General features: G+C 37.6%; 1 protein-coding gene across 1 annotated transcript in view; it reads left to right on the forward strand.

The window, feature by feature from the left end:
• Nucleotides 1–11,550: 11,550 nt before the first annotated feature.
• LOC107719536 (carbonic anhydrase 4-like) overlaps nucleotides 11,551–13,724 on the forward strand; it is a 2,961-nt gene continuing 787 nt past the window's right edge. Inside the window, exons 1-8 of the mRNA XM_016526969.1 lie at nucleotides 11,551–11,730; nucleotides 11,959–12,028; nucleotides 12,126–12,152; nucleotides 12,301–12,471; nucleotides 12,564–12,715; nucleotides 12,783–12,863; nucleotides 12,932–13,004; nucleotides 13,085–13,248. Of these exons, the coding sequence (XP_016382455.1) occupies nucleotides 11,728–11,730; nucleotides 11,959–12,028; nucleotides 12,126–12,152; nucleotides 12,301–12,471; nucleotides 12,564–12,715; nucleotides 12,783–12,863; nucleotides 12,932–13,004; nucleotides 13,085–13,248 (741 nt within the window). The 5' untranslated portion in view covers nucleotides 11,551–11,727. The remainder of the gene's footprint in view (nucleotides 11,731–11,958; nucleotides 12,029–12,125; nucleotides 12,153–12,300; nucleotides 12,472–12,563; nucleotides 12,716–12,782; nucleotides 12,864–12,931; nucleotides 13,005–13,084; nucleotides 13,249–13,724) is intronic.

Here is a 13,724-nt window from a genome sequence, read left to right on the forward strand (position 1 = left end):
TATGTGAGATACTCTACACGATAGACATTTGGACTGCTGTGTGTGTATTTGAGCTGAGAACTGATCGCGCGCTGTATATGAGAACTGAAGAAGTGGCGCGTGCGCGAGAGAGAGCACAGGTCAGCAACGTGATCCGAACCTGTCTCGAGCTATCACAGACGCTACGATATTTTCAAACCTGTTTGATATTATCGCCACACAATCTTGTAATGTGAGCGACACAATGACAAGGTGGAACTAATCTAGCCAATCACAGTGCAGATGGTATAAACACTCTTATCATGCATCTTTATGAACGGACACGAAAAGCCACAAATTAATCCAATCAACTTACTAGAAATACATTTAACAAATGCATATTGTGTATATAATACCACGTTTCATTGTACCGTTTAATTACCTCCAACTCTTTCTGCAGTACTGACAGTCCTTGTCCACATCTTCCAAGCCATTGTTTCTGCTATATTCTCTTTTGTCGTGGTTTCTTTCTTTCGGCTAAAATAACTGCACATACCAATTGAAGGGCCAGTTGATCGTCCATGCTTTAAAATATGGCCTATAATCACTAATTTCTCGCGAGAATTTATTTTCGTTGATGGTCGGGAACACCTCTTCACTGAATGTTTTATAGTGTGTACCTCATTAGCGTTGTGTAGTAGGTGCGCAGCTATGACAAGACAACGACAGATGAGAACAAATCTTGTGTAGTGTGAGCAACACAGTGAATCGGCTAGTCTTTCAATCCTGTAGTGTGAGCCCGGCTTTAGACGACAAAGTTGAGAACTCAAATCTCCTGAAGCTAGTTGTCTTAAATTCTCAACTTTTTTTTTTTTTTTTTTTAACGTTTGTGTGACCCTCTCTGTGAAAGTCAGGCTAAACTCTCAAAATCTAGGTATGACATAAGCATCAAAGTTTGACTTCAAACATTAATTTCACTATGATTTCAATATTTGACATGGCCTTACTGAGTCGATATTAAGGTTACGTTTTCATAGAATGTTCTTTACCTTATGAAGGATAATTTTATGTAGAAAACAGTAAATTACAAAAAAAAATGGCTTTAGCTGGGTTTTCACAGCCAGGGCCAGACAGACACACGCGCACACACACAGACATATTTCCATTCACTTTCTTTGAAGTTGAAAAAGCATCAGGCAGGGTAGTATGGAAAATATCCTAAAGAGTAATAGTTTATTTTCCCTAAATACCCTGATTAGACATTTGAAACGTTATGTGGTGTAAACTCAAGGACCTATTGGTTCTTGTTTCAGGAAGAAAACTTTGAACCTAGTTTTCGGAAATACCTACAGTACAGCAGTTTTCTGTCATTGTTGAGCCACAGGTTCTGATGAACCTCAACAAACAAAAACAGGGAAGGGCAGTGTTACCAAAACACTAACAAAACTCCAAAACACAGATGGCGGAAAAAATGTACGCAAGCTGCTGGAACCACAGAACACATCTGCCTGCAAATGCACGGTCCTGCACATATTTTCCTCCCACATTTAAAGTGTCATCGGAAGGGTTTCAGCATCTCAAACCCTTCCTGAATGTCAAAGAACAATCTCTCTGACTGTCATGAACTGCTTTAGTTCTTGGAGGACGATTAGGTACAGTGGGGTACAAAAAAAAAAACCCTGCACAGCCCTGTTAAAATGGCAGTTCTGAGATGTATGAATATACAATAATAAAAGAATGTCATTTTATAATAAGGTATGGTATTTGGAATGAACAAAGTACATTCGAAGTCTTATTGTACCCATAATTTAAGTAATGCTGATTAACCCTGAATTAAAATGACCTTTTAATGTCATCAAAAAGAGTAGACGGTCCAAGGAAACACAAACACACACTGTGGTGTGGGCACAACAATGTCATTACAATAAAACAAGGCACCTGTCAAAATAAACTTACAGTAATATGAGAAGCTGCATGAGATAGCAATATATGTATTCTAGAAAAATAAGGGTTTTTCTCTCTCTCCAGTTAGAGTCCAGAAATAAATCAAGTCGAAAAAAACTTGACATGAAGAGGGCTGTACATAGGAGATCCCCAATATGATCAATCTGGAACTCTTTTGTAAGGATGAGTGACAAAAAATGACAAATCAAGAAGTTGATTCTTATTCAAAAATACTGGCTGCTGTATTAAAAGGAAAATGTGTTTCAAGCAAATAAGAGTTGAGGGGTACGTTTGTGTAACAAAGTTATTTTAAGTATTTTATTTTTCTTAGTTTTTCCTTAAAAAAATCTATTTTATGATTTTGTTGGCATTAAAGGTGTAAAAAAAAGGTGTAAAAAGATTTAACATGTTTTATCTTGGATTATTTTTTATATTTCAAACAGCACTGGTTTTAACAGGGGTGTGTAGACTTTTTGTACCCACTGAATTTATGTTTAAGGGAAAGTGAGTTTAGCATATGTGACCCTGGACCACAAAACCAGTCATAAGGATGATTTTTTTTTTAAATTGAGATTTAATAAATGTGACCCTGGAGCACAAAACCAGTCTTAAGTCGCTGGGGTATATTTGTAGCAATAGCCAAAAATACATTGTATGGGTCAAAATTATTGATTTTTCTTTTATGCCAAAAATCATTAGGATATTAAGTAAAGATCATGTTCCATGAAGATATTTTGTAAATTTCCTACCGTAAATATATCAAAAATTTATTTTTGATTAGTAATATGCATTGCTAAGAACTGATGATGTATAAATCTCAATTTCGAAAAATTGACCCTTGTTATGACTGGTTTTGTGGTCCAGGGTCACAAATAAGCTTTCCATTGATGTATGGTTTGTTAGGATAGGACAACATTTGGCCGAGATACAACTATTTGAAAATCTGGAATCTGAGGGTGCAAAAAAATCAAAATATTGAGAAAATCACCTTCAAAGTTGTCCAAATGAAGTTCTTAGCTATGCATATTGATATTACCAATCAAGAATTAAGTTTTGATATATTTACAGTAGGAAATTTACTAAATATCTTCATGGAAGATGATCTTTACTTAATATCCTAATGATTTTTGGCATAAAAGAAAAATCGATAATTTTGACCCATACAATGTATTGTTGGCTATTGCTACAAATTTACCCGAGCTACTTATGACTGGTTTTGTGCTCCAGGGTCACATATAGTTAGCTCTTTTATATAATTGTATTATTTTCCTTTTCTCCACCTGTATGGTTTCTGTTGCCTACAAACTTGGGCACTTCTTTCACAAGAATTCTCTTGTGCGTACAAATATGAAATAATTCACAAAACTATTAGTAAATGAGAACCAATGTCCCGGCAGAAAATTAACACTCCATTTTTCTACAGATTTTGTTCTTGTAGTGCATGTAACAATGTTTTATCGGCATAAAAACTAATTATGTTGCATTGATGCTTTTAATGGAGTTGCTGCAGTTTTCCAAACATTTTCGCTTACATTTTCTTTCTTGGCTTCATGGCTTGACATGATTATTATTTTTTTTGTTTACATTGAAAAAGCTATGGGGGAAAAGTAGAGTTTATCACCCTCAACATCGTTTGCATGCAATAACAAAACATCATAAAGGCAAAGCTCATGGGGGTGCAGTACCTGTAAACTTCACAGCCGAGCAAATCCAGCACTGCTTTGTGGCAACAGACAAATTCTGTTCTGTTGTCCGCTGTCACGGGTTCTTTGGAAAGCAAGGAGAAAGTTGAGGCGAAGATGTATATTGAAACAAGTGCAACTTATCAATTACCAAATCAGTAACTTAAACAACCAAAGACACTGGGACCAATGTTCCCTCTAATTTTTTTTTTCTTACTGAGCAAAACTTTCTCTATTGGGTGGACATTTCGGGCACCTGAGCCACAACATTCTTTATACCATGTACAGCGCACACACCAAAAAGTGTGTAACTTTTAACTTTAATGTGCTATTTATATTTGATTTGACCCTTGATGTAACTAAATTATGTACATTTTAGGTTACCTGAGAAAACATTTTTTACAGTATAATACACTGCCATTCAAAAGTTTGGGATCAGTAAAGTTTTTAAAGACATTTCTTATGCTGGAATTAGTAAGCTAATTTTAGGCCTATAGTTTGAGCTCGTTTATGAAAGTTTGGGCTTTTAATCACATCTTTATGTGTAGATGAGAGGTTTTGATAGCTTTGTAAAGGCTTTTGCTCAATTTAAATGCTCATTAAGGCTGTAGCCTATCTATTTGATAAAAAATACTGAATATTATTTGGCAAAATAATATTGTGAAATATTATTGCAATTTAAAATAAACGTTTTCTATTTTAATATACTTTAAAATATAATTAATTCCTGTGAAGCAAAGCTAAATTTTCAGCATCATTACTCCAGTCTTCAGTGTCACATGATCTTCAGAAATCATTCTAATATGCTGATTTTTAAAGGGGGCATAGGATGCCCATTTTCCACAAGTTGATATGATTCTTTAGGGTCTTAATAAAAAGTCTGTAACATAGTTTGGTTAAAATTTCTCAATGGTAGTGTAAAACAAAAAACGGTCCAAGAGTGCACATTGGTGCACATAGGCCAAAAAAGCTCAATGTGGGTGCTCTACCACACAAAAATAAGAACGAAAACATCAAAGTAGGCACACCACAGCTCCAGAGATAGAGAAGTATTTAATTATGTTCTCACCACAAAAAAACCTTACACTCACTTCTTCTGTAGGTGAAGCTGCATTACGTATGATTCGCGTGAACATATACGCATTTATGTAGATCGGGGGCACATTCTCTTCAAAAACAAACGTAATCCACTGCGTCTTCAGCGGCTCAGATGTCAGGAGTAAATGACGACTTCAAACAACTTGTAAAAGTGCATGTAGCATCATATGACCCCTTTAATCAATGTTGGAAACAGTTGTACTGCTTAATATTTTTTTGGGACCTGTGATATTTTTGATAAATAAAAAGTTAAAAAGAACAGTGTTTATTTAAAATAGAGATTTTGTGTTACAATATACACTATTCAGAAGTTTGGGGTCAGATTTATTTTTTCTTTCTTTCTTTTTTAAAGAAACCTGAAAAACGTTTTAAGAAAGTTAAAGAAACTTTATTCAGCAAGGATGTGTTACATGGATAACATTGATAGTAAAGACTTATATTGTTAGAAAAAAATTCAGTTTTGAATAAATGCTGTTCTTTTTAACTTTTTATTAATCAAAGAATCAAAGAACAAAGTTGAACACAGGTTCCAAAAAAATATTAAGCAGCACAACAGTTTCACTGTTGTAAAACAGCATATTAGATCAGCAACACTGATAATAAATCAGCATATCAGAATTATTTCTGAAGGATCATGTGACACCGAAGACTGGAGTAATGATGCTGAAAATTCAGCTTTGCTTCACAGGAATAAATGACATTTTAAATTATAGGTATTAAATATTCTGTATTTTTGAAATAAATACAGCCTTGATGAGCAAGAGACTCCATTAAAAAACAAGGTCAATTATTTATTAAGTTTATAATATAGGCCTAACATAATATAATATAATATAATATCAAAACAAACTATTTAAACTGATAGAATAGAATAAGATAGAATAGAAAACAAACTGAAGCAAAACTTAAACTGAGATCTGTAAGTTAAATATTTAAAAAAAAAATGTTAACGTGAATTCTTCTATAGCTGTCTAAACATCCATTTGAAGTACAGTTTGAACAATACACCTGTGTGTGACTGTAGCTAATGTCTATGAGTTTTGTTACCGTTTTGTGCCCATCCTCCGCTATTTCCAGCACTTAAACAAGCCACTCTTCTTTAATACATGATGACGTTTTATTTCACATGTCATTACGTTTGCGTTGGTTCTCGTATTGAGCGATTTCGTCCGCATCCATTGAAGTATTCGGTTTCTACAGCGACTCATTTGGCGCACATCCTTCTCTTTCTATGAAACCTGTAAACCGCATTCACCGGCTCTAACTCTATAGCGGCACCAGCTCTATAGCGGTTTGCCCGAGCATTGCGATTCTTTCGCTTTAACAAGAATTCAATCAAATGGCTTTCCCAACTCATTTTTACATGTGCGTGGCACATTATTTCCTCTGTGCGACCGCACGCGCGCAGCTTACAGGGTACATTGACTGGGACTAAAAATAGGTAATAAAAGAGAACTCAAAGAACCAAAAGAGCATGTGGCATTACCGTCCCCTCCAGTAGACACAACCTGGCGCTCTACAGAAAACAGTTCAATTTCAGGGAATGGGCATTAACAGAGCAGGGAATCATCACAGAAGAGCTGACAGATGATATGACCACAGTGGATCAGTCAGCAGAGGAGAAGATCCTGGTTGAGCCAGTGGAGGAGACAATCACGGCAGAGGAAGGGACCACAGCAAACCTGGAGACCCCCATGGAGGTGCCAATGGAGGAAAGGACCACGGTGAAGATGGAGATCCCCATGGAGTAGCCAGTAGAAAAGAAGCCCTCGGTGGAACCAGCAGAGCTGGAGCTCCTCAAAATGCTGGCAAAGCAGGGGACTTCGGTGAACCCAGACAAACAGAAAATCTGGGAGGACCCAGTAACCATGCTGAAACTGGCGGTGATGCAGACCACTTGGGTGGAGTCAGCAGAGATAGGACAGGTCCTAGTTTCTGAGTCAAGATGGGGAAAGAAATGATTGAGACTTCCGTGGTTGAGACAAGTGAGCGTAGAGTGGCCTCTAGTTGCCAACTTTGCTTGCCTGGCTAGTGCAACATTTTGTTGTAGGCTAGAGGGAGCAATATTAGCCCTGGAGGACAGTAGCCCCAAACAAGAAGCTCCCTCTTCAAAACACAAGATGCTGCTTTCAGTTTAGGGTACAAAGCAGCAATGAGGGAAACTGGGAACAACCTCACTGCTGGCATAAAAAGCGCCAAGGTCACATATCCCCGAAGGATCCAGGAACTTGTCCAGGTGTGTCTAAACTCGGTCCTGGAGGACAACTGTCCTGCAGAGTTTAGCTCCAAAGTGCCTCAGCACACCTGTCTGGAACTTTCTATTAAGCACTGGTAAGACATTGATTAGCTTGTTCAAGTGTGTTTAGGGCAGGGCAGTGGCCCTCCATGAGCAGGATTGGACACCCCCAAACTAGTCTAATCCAGGAAACTAATGACCCTGAGGCAGCGGTTTTCAATTCCAGTCCTCGAGAATGGAACATATACGCTCGCTTTGAACTGGAATGTTCAAACAGGGGTGTTCAAACCTGCTCCCGGAGTGCCACTGTCCTGCAGAGTTTAGCTCCAACTCTAAACACACCTGTATCAGATAATCAAGGTCTTTAGACTTCAGACTAGGTACTTCCAGGCAAGTGTTGGAGCTAAACTCTGCAGAATGTTGGCTCTCCGGGAGAAGGACTGGACAACCCTGGGATGAAGGATCTTACTTACTACAAGAGCAACAAATACAGTAATGCTCCTGTTGGGGATCCCTCTTTGCCCAGTACACTGAACATTTTTTTTTTTTTTTTTCTTTTTTTTGTATTTTTTTTGCATATAGATGAGAAATCTAACAGCACTCCAGCCACGAAAATCACCCCACCAGCAGACCACTAGGTGCTGAAGTAAAAAGGACTCTGCAGAGACATAACCCACACAAGGCTGATGGCATCCCCAGATGGGTGCTGAAAGAATGCTCAACCCAGCAGAATGATGTCCATGGCTGCGTTCCACTCAACTTTTAGACACGCACTCGCGAACTTCCGTAAGCACTTCCCCTCGGGGGAATCCCCATTGCCATTTTGAAGTACGTTCCATTTCATTAAGTGGACGAGGAAGTTTATATGGACAGACCCTCGACACCTCAATTTTTTACAGAGGGAGCGAGTCTGCTTCATATGCACACTTTAGTCTGCTCCATAGGCCACAATGCAACATGATTATGAGGTCATCACAGATTGCCTTCAATTTATCCTCACTCCAAACAACTCGATAATATAAAAACAGTTGAAGCATACCTATATACATATAGAATGCTGCACCAAATAAACTCCTAAGGGGAAAAATGTAAACAATAAACCAACTCCATAGCGGATTCTAAGTGATCAAGTCAAGTCAAGTCAAGTCACCTTTATTTATATAGCGCTTTTAACAGTACAGATTGTGTCAAAGCAGCTTTACAAGTATCAAATAGGAAAATAGTGTGTCAATAATGCAAAAGGACAATAGTATCTGTGCAATCAAGTCGACAATATCGCTGGAAATTAAGTGTCCCCAACTAAGCAAGCCAGAGGCGACAGCGGCAAGGAACCACAACTCCATCAGTGACAGAATGAAGAAAAAAACCTTGGGAGAAACCAGGCTCAGTCGGGGGGCCAGTTCTCCTCTGACCAGACGAACCAGCAGTTTGATCTATGTTGCAGCAAAGTCAGATTGTGCAGAGGACTCATCTGGTTCCCGTGGTCTTGTCCCGATGGCCGTCCAGGTGACGAGGTCTTCACTGTGGATCTGTCTCTGGGGCTCATCTAGTTGTCCTGGTCTCCGCAGACATTCAGGGCTGTGGAGGTCATCTCTAGGTGCTGGTCCACCATCTGGACTGGATACGGCTTGATCTGGGTGACTGCAGTGACCATCTGATCTGGATACACACTGGATCTGGTGGCTACGGTGACCTCGGAATAAGAAAGAAACAGACTAATATTAGCGTAGATGCCATTCTTCTTATGATGTAACAAGTACATCGGGTGTTATGGGAAGTGTTCCCAGTTCCAGTTGACCTAATTAATGCAGCCTAACAATCCTTTAACGGATTTGAATATTAGAAACATATTAGTGTGTTTTGTGTAAGCCAGGTTAAAGAAATGGGTCTTTAATCTAGATTTAAATTGACAGAGTGTGTCTGCCTTCCGAACAATGTTAGGTAGATTATTCCAGAGTTTGGGCGCTAAATAGGAAAATAATCTCACGCTTACAGCACCTGGTATTCCCAGGCGGTCTCCCATCCAAATACTAACCAGGCCCAACCTTGCTTAGCTTCTGAGATCAGACAAGAGAGGGCATGCTCATACCAAGGGTTCCACCAGTAGTGGGCACTCATGCAACGTAATCAATGATGTACATCCGAGTAAATGAGATGGAGGGAAGTTTGCGAGTGAAGGGCATAAGAAAATCGACTGGAACGCAGCCCTTAAAGACATATTTAACCCTCTGGTGCTCCTCATTTTGGGAGTCACACTTGTGGTCTTCACGGTCAAAAGTGACCGGACACTTAAAATTTTATTTATTTTTTCGCCCCAGTAAAATCAATGTAATATATTTTTGTTCAATAATATTTTTTCTTTTTTCTTTTGTATTTTGAGATAATTTAATTGTGCTATTTCATATTTATGCAATAATTATGATCAATTTCTGCCCATTGAAAATAATACAAATTCTTCAAATATATATTTTTATATTACTTTTCAAAGAATGCAGCATTTCATGTTAAAATAGTCAATGCCTTTAAAATCCAATTTTTAAGCCATATTAGTGCCATCTGGTGGGAAGAAAAACATTTGCAATTCCACGATTTAGCCCATAGATTCCTATATAGCTCTATATAAATTCTATAAATTCTCTAATTGTTTTCAAACATAAATACTTATTTTTATTAAGTTGTGGGTTTGGATATATATTTAGACATTCTCAAAGACAACTGTTTTTAAAGGTTTAGATTTTTTTCGGTTTGAAATTTTGATTTGAAGCGTCATCAATAGCCTACCTTAAAGGGATAGTTTCTGGTCCCCATTATCTTCCATGGTATTTTTTTCATACTGTGGATGGAAGTCAATGGGGAGCTTATTTGATTACCGTCATTCTTCGAAAAATATCTTGTTTTGTGTTCAGCAGATGGAAAAAAAATTATACAGGCTTGGAACAACTCCAGGGTGAGTAATGCCGGTCTGACACCTCATGAATTAAGCCCTGATTTTCAATCGCCGATGGTTTTGTGGAAATCGCAGACAAATGCCCGAAATCTGAGGTAAATCTGTGCTCGTTCACATGAGTAACAATTGTGTAGTGTGCGTTATCAAAGACGTGATCAAAGAGAAGCCTCAATGTGTTGCTGATGCCTGTGAGATATTTAGCATTCTAAATATCTTGACCTGTCGGTGACTCACAGTCCTGCAGTGTGAAATGTGCTTTGACTGGAAATGGCATCAGCAGCGACCTACAGCCAATGAGAGAGCACAATACAAAGCAAGGGAAAGATCAGGGGGCGGAGTCATAGATCTGAAACGTAACATCAGCACGCATGGCTTCTGCTTGCAATTGTTTCTCCTTCATATTTTTATTTTTTATTTTTTTTTTTCACTGCAAATTAGTGACAATTTGAATTGCAAGCTTTTTTTCAGGCTACCATTTTTGACAGCAATAAATGCATTCTCGTGTGAGAACGTCTCTCACATTATCTTACGTTATTTCCGCTCAACTGCTGATGCCATATCATACACATATCAAAATTGCTTGGTTGAAGGTAACCCAATTTGGGTTGTTTTGCAACCCACTGATGGGAAAATATGGACAAACCCAACCATTTTCAATTCATTTTCAAGTCATTTTTCAAGTCATTTTCAATCTAGAATGTTGGGTTGTTCATTAAACCCAGCATATTAAATAAGTTGATGATAGTTTTGCTAGTTCATTAAAGGAATTCTGTCTTATTATTTACCTTATACATGGGTTAATATTTCTGGATTAATTTATATGTGACCCTGGACCACAAAACCAGTCATAAGGGTCAATTTCTCGAAATTGAGATTTATACATCATCTGAAATCTGAATAAATAAGCTTTTGACAAAATATCTTCATGGAACATGATCTTTAATTAATATCCTAATGATTTTTGGCATAAAAGAAAAATCGATAATTTTGACCCATACAATGTTTTTTTTGGCTATTGCTAAAAATATACCCAAGCGACTTAAGACTGGTTTTGTGGTCCAGGATCACATATTTCTTAAAATTTTGTAAAATACACCACAGAATCACTGTTTACACAATGCACCCTTTATTTTAGGATGAATACAATTCTAAATGCAGCATTTATTTTATTTTATATTTATTTTGCATGTGTACAATAATACCCACATTTAAACTTGTTTAACAAATAACATTTTAATTCATGTGTAATCAACCATTCTGTTATCCCTTTCCCCCGAAATGGGGGAACTTTTAATGCTTAAATAGTTTTAATATGACTTTAATGTCTAATATTACTTCAATTCTTGGGTATTTTTTTCTAATGAGCTACTCTAACTTTACTTGAGTCAGTATCATAAAGGTATCTTTACTTTTACTCGGATATGACGATTGGATCACTTATACAACATTGACTGTCTACAACATTTCTTTCCTTAAAATGCATAAGTTACATCTGACATGCATATAAGGAAACCAACTGAACATGGATCCTGGGTTATAAAGTGGCCATCAAACTACCTGTTTGGGGATGGAGTTTGATTGCTGTCAACCTAAATTTTCATCAAACACCTGAACCAAATGGGCCTTAATCACTTAACACCCTTTAGGTAGCACCTGTCTCAATGAGCTCATTTTACAGTCACGTCTTTGCCCATTTCAGAACTTTGAAACCCTTTGAGTATAAAGCCTTCATACACATCGTGGTTCTTGAATAGGGTTTTGCAGATTTGCTACAGGAACCAGGTTTTGGCTTGTGATAAAAAGATACAAAGTTCATTGTTGTAGTTGAGGACTGATAGAGTATAAGAATTTAATTGTCTAAAATGGTAAGATAGCAGTTTGTCTTTGCACTAAAACCGGAGAATTGAGTCACAAAAATGTGTGTAGAAATGATTTTATCTGCTTTTAATGTGTAATATTTAAATGTTATCATTTTGTTCTAGAAAAGAGCTATGCATTTCTAGATATTTTGAATGGATCTGCCTGATAATTACATAACCGAACTGGCCAGAGTGTTTGTACTACTTGCGTTTTTTTTATTTTTTTTTTATTAGATGAGTGCTCTTATAACCTGCCTTGCTGCTTGTCTGTTGCACGTGGTGCACAGTGCACCAACCTCTGTTTGTAAGTGTTTGTTTGTCATTTCCGTGACTAATGTTGCATCATTGTGTATTATGTGACGTTTCAAAATAACTCTCCCTTTTCATGTGCTGCTTCTTAGCTTGGTGCTATCATAGGCCTTCATGTAGTAAGTGGGTTTTTTTTTTTTTTTGCAAACTTTGAATTTATATAATACGTGTTTCACTGCTGTTAAAAATTAGAGCTTATACATTTGATGCTGATAACTAGGTGAAGATGTTTTGAATTTTTTTTTTTTTTTTCCCTCTGCATCTCAGGTTATGTCGCTTGGCCCATAATCGCAGAAAAATCCTGTAATGGCACTCAACAGTCTCCAGTAGACATCGTAACCGCCAATGTGCAGGCTAATGCTAATCTGACCGCTTTCACCTTCACTGGCTATGATGACAATGCAACCTTAACTGAGATTAAAAACACTGGCACGACGAGTAAATAGCGTGTTTCTATTTCAGCTTTTGTAAGGAAAAACTTGCTGACTGGGAACAGGATCTGTTTAATGTGTTGTGGTTTCACTCTTCAGTTCAAGTTACACTTGATCACAAGAAAATGCATGTGGAAGGAGGTGATCTGCCAGGCCTGTTTGCCAGTACGCAGTTTCATCTTCACTGGGGTAATGGCAGCGCCACACCTGGATCTGAACATAGTGTGAATGGCAAACGATACCCTATGGAGGTATGAAAATCAAGTAACTAAAGCTTTTGGTTTATACTGGTCTTCTAAAAGGATTTGTGCGTTTCAGTTGCATATCATGAATAAGGCTGAGCGCAATGGCAGTGTGCCCAGTGATTCAGTATTGGCCGCTCTTGGTATCTTCATTGAGGTATGTTGCCTTTTTGTCTCTGATATTTGGAGAAAGTTCAATTGACTGTTAAATGAAATCACCCACAGGCCTCTAATGACACTGGGAGACCAGAGAGCTGGAAGACCTTAACGTCTTATCTTGCAAAAATTGCCAGTGCAGGTTTGGACACGATCCTACAGTATTAGGAAAGTGGTTGTGTATGCAAATGTACAGAAGTTAATGGATTAAATGCGTTTCAGGTGATAAAACACACATTTCTGACAAGCTCACCATGGATGATCTGCTTTCTGGAGTGGACAGGACTAAGTATTACCGTTATCTTGGGTCTTTGACCACACCAAACTGTGATGAAGGTGTGATTTGGACCATCTTTAAAGACCCCATTAAAGTCAGCCGAGATTTGGTAAGTCTAGACCGTTTTCACAAAAATATTTAGGCCTAAATTCAAGATTCACTTAAATTGGATTACAGTTTTTATAGGCTGAAACGTAATGTGGTGCATCAGTCATGCATAGGATTTCATAAGACTTGTACTAAAGACTTAAACGGATTGAAAGCCATTTGAACAAATGAATCTTGAAAATTGATGCAAGTATAGTTCCACCAAATGGTTGTAATTTTAGTTTCAAATACATTATCCCCCGGTTTCACAGACAAGGCTTAAGACTAGTCCCAGACTAAAATGCATGTTTGAGCTGTCTGAACTGAAAATATCTTGCTCTGACATTTCTTAATGTCAGTGTCGTTCTGTGTCAAGATGCACACCTGTGAAGTTTTCTTCCAAGGCATTTTTGTAAAAGTTGCTTAACTCTTAATTTAACTAGTCCTAGCTTAAGCTAAGCCCCGTTTGTGAAACCGGGCCCATGTCTTTAAGTTTTA

The sequence above is a fragment of the Sinocyclocheilus rhinocerous genome, unplaced genomic scaffold, assembly GCF_001515625.1.
Source record: "Sinocyclocheilus rhinocerous isolate Xijiao unplaced genomic scaffold, SAMN03320098_v1.1 scaffold792, whole genome shotgun sequence".
Taxonomy (NCBI): Eukaryota; Metazoa; Chordata; class Actinopteri; order Cypriniformes; family Cyprinidae; genus Sinocyclocheilus; species Sinocyclocheilus rhinocerous.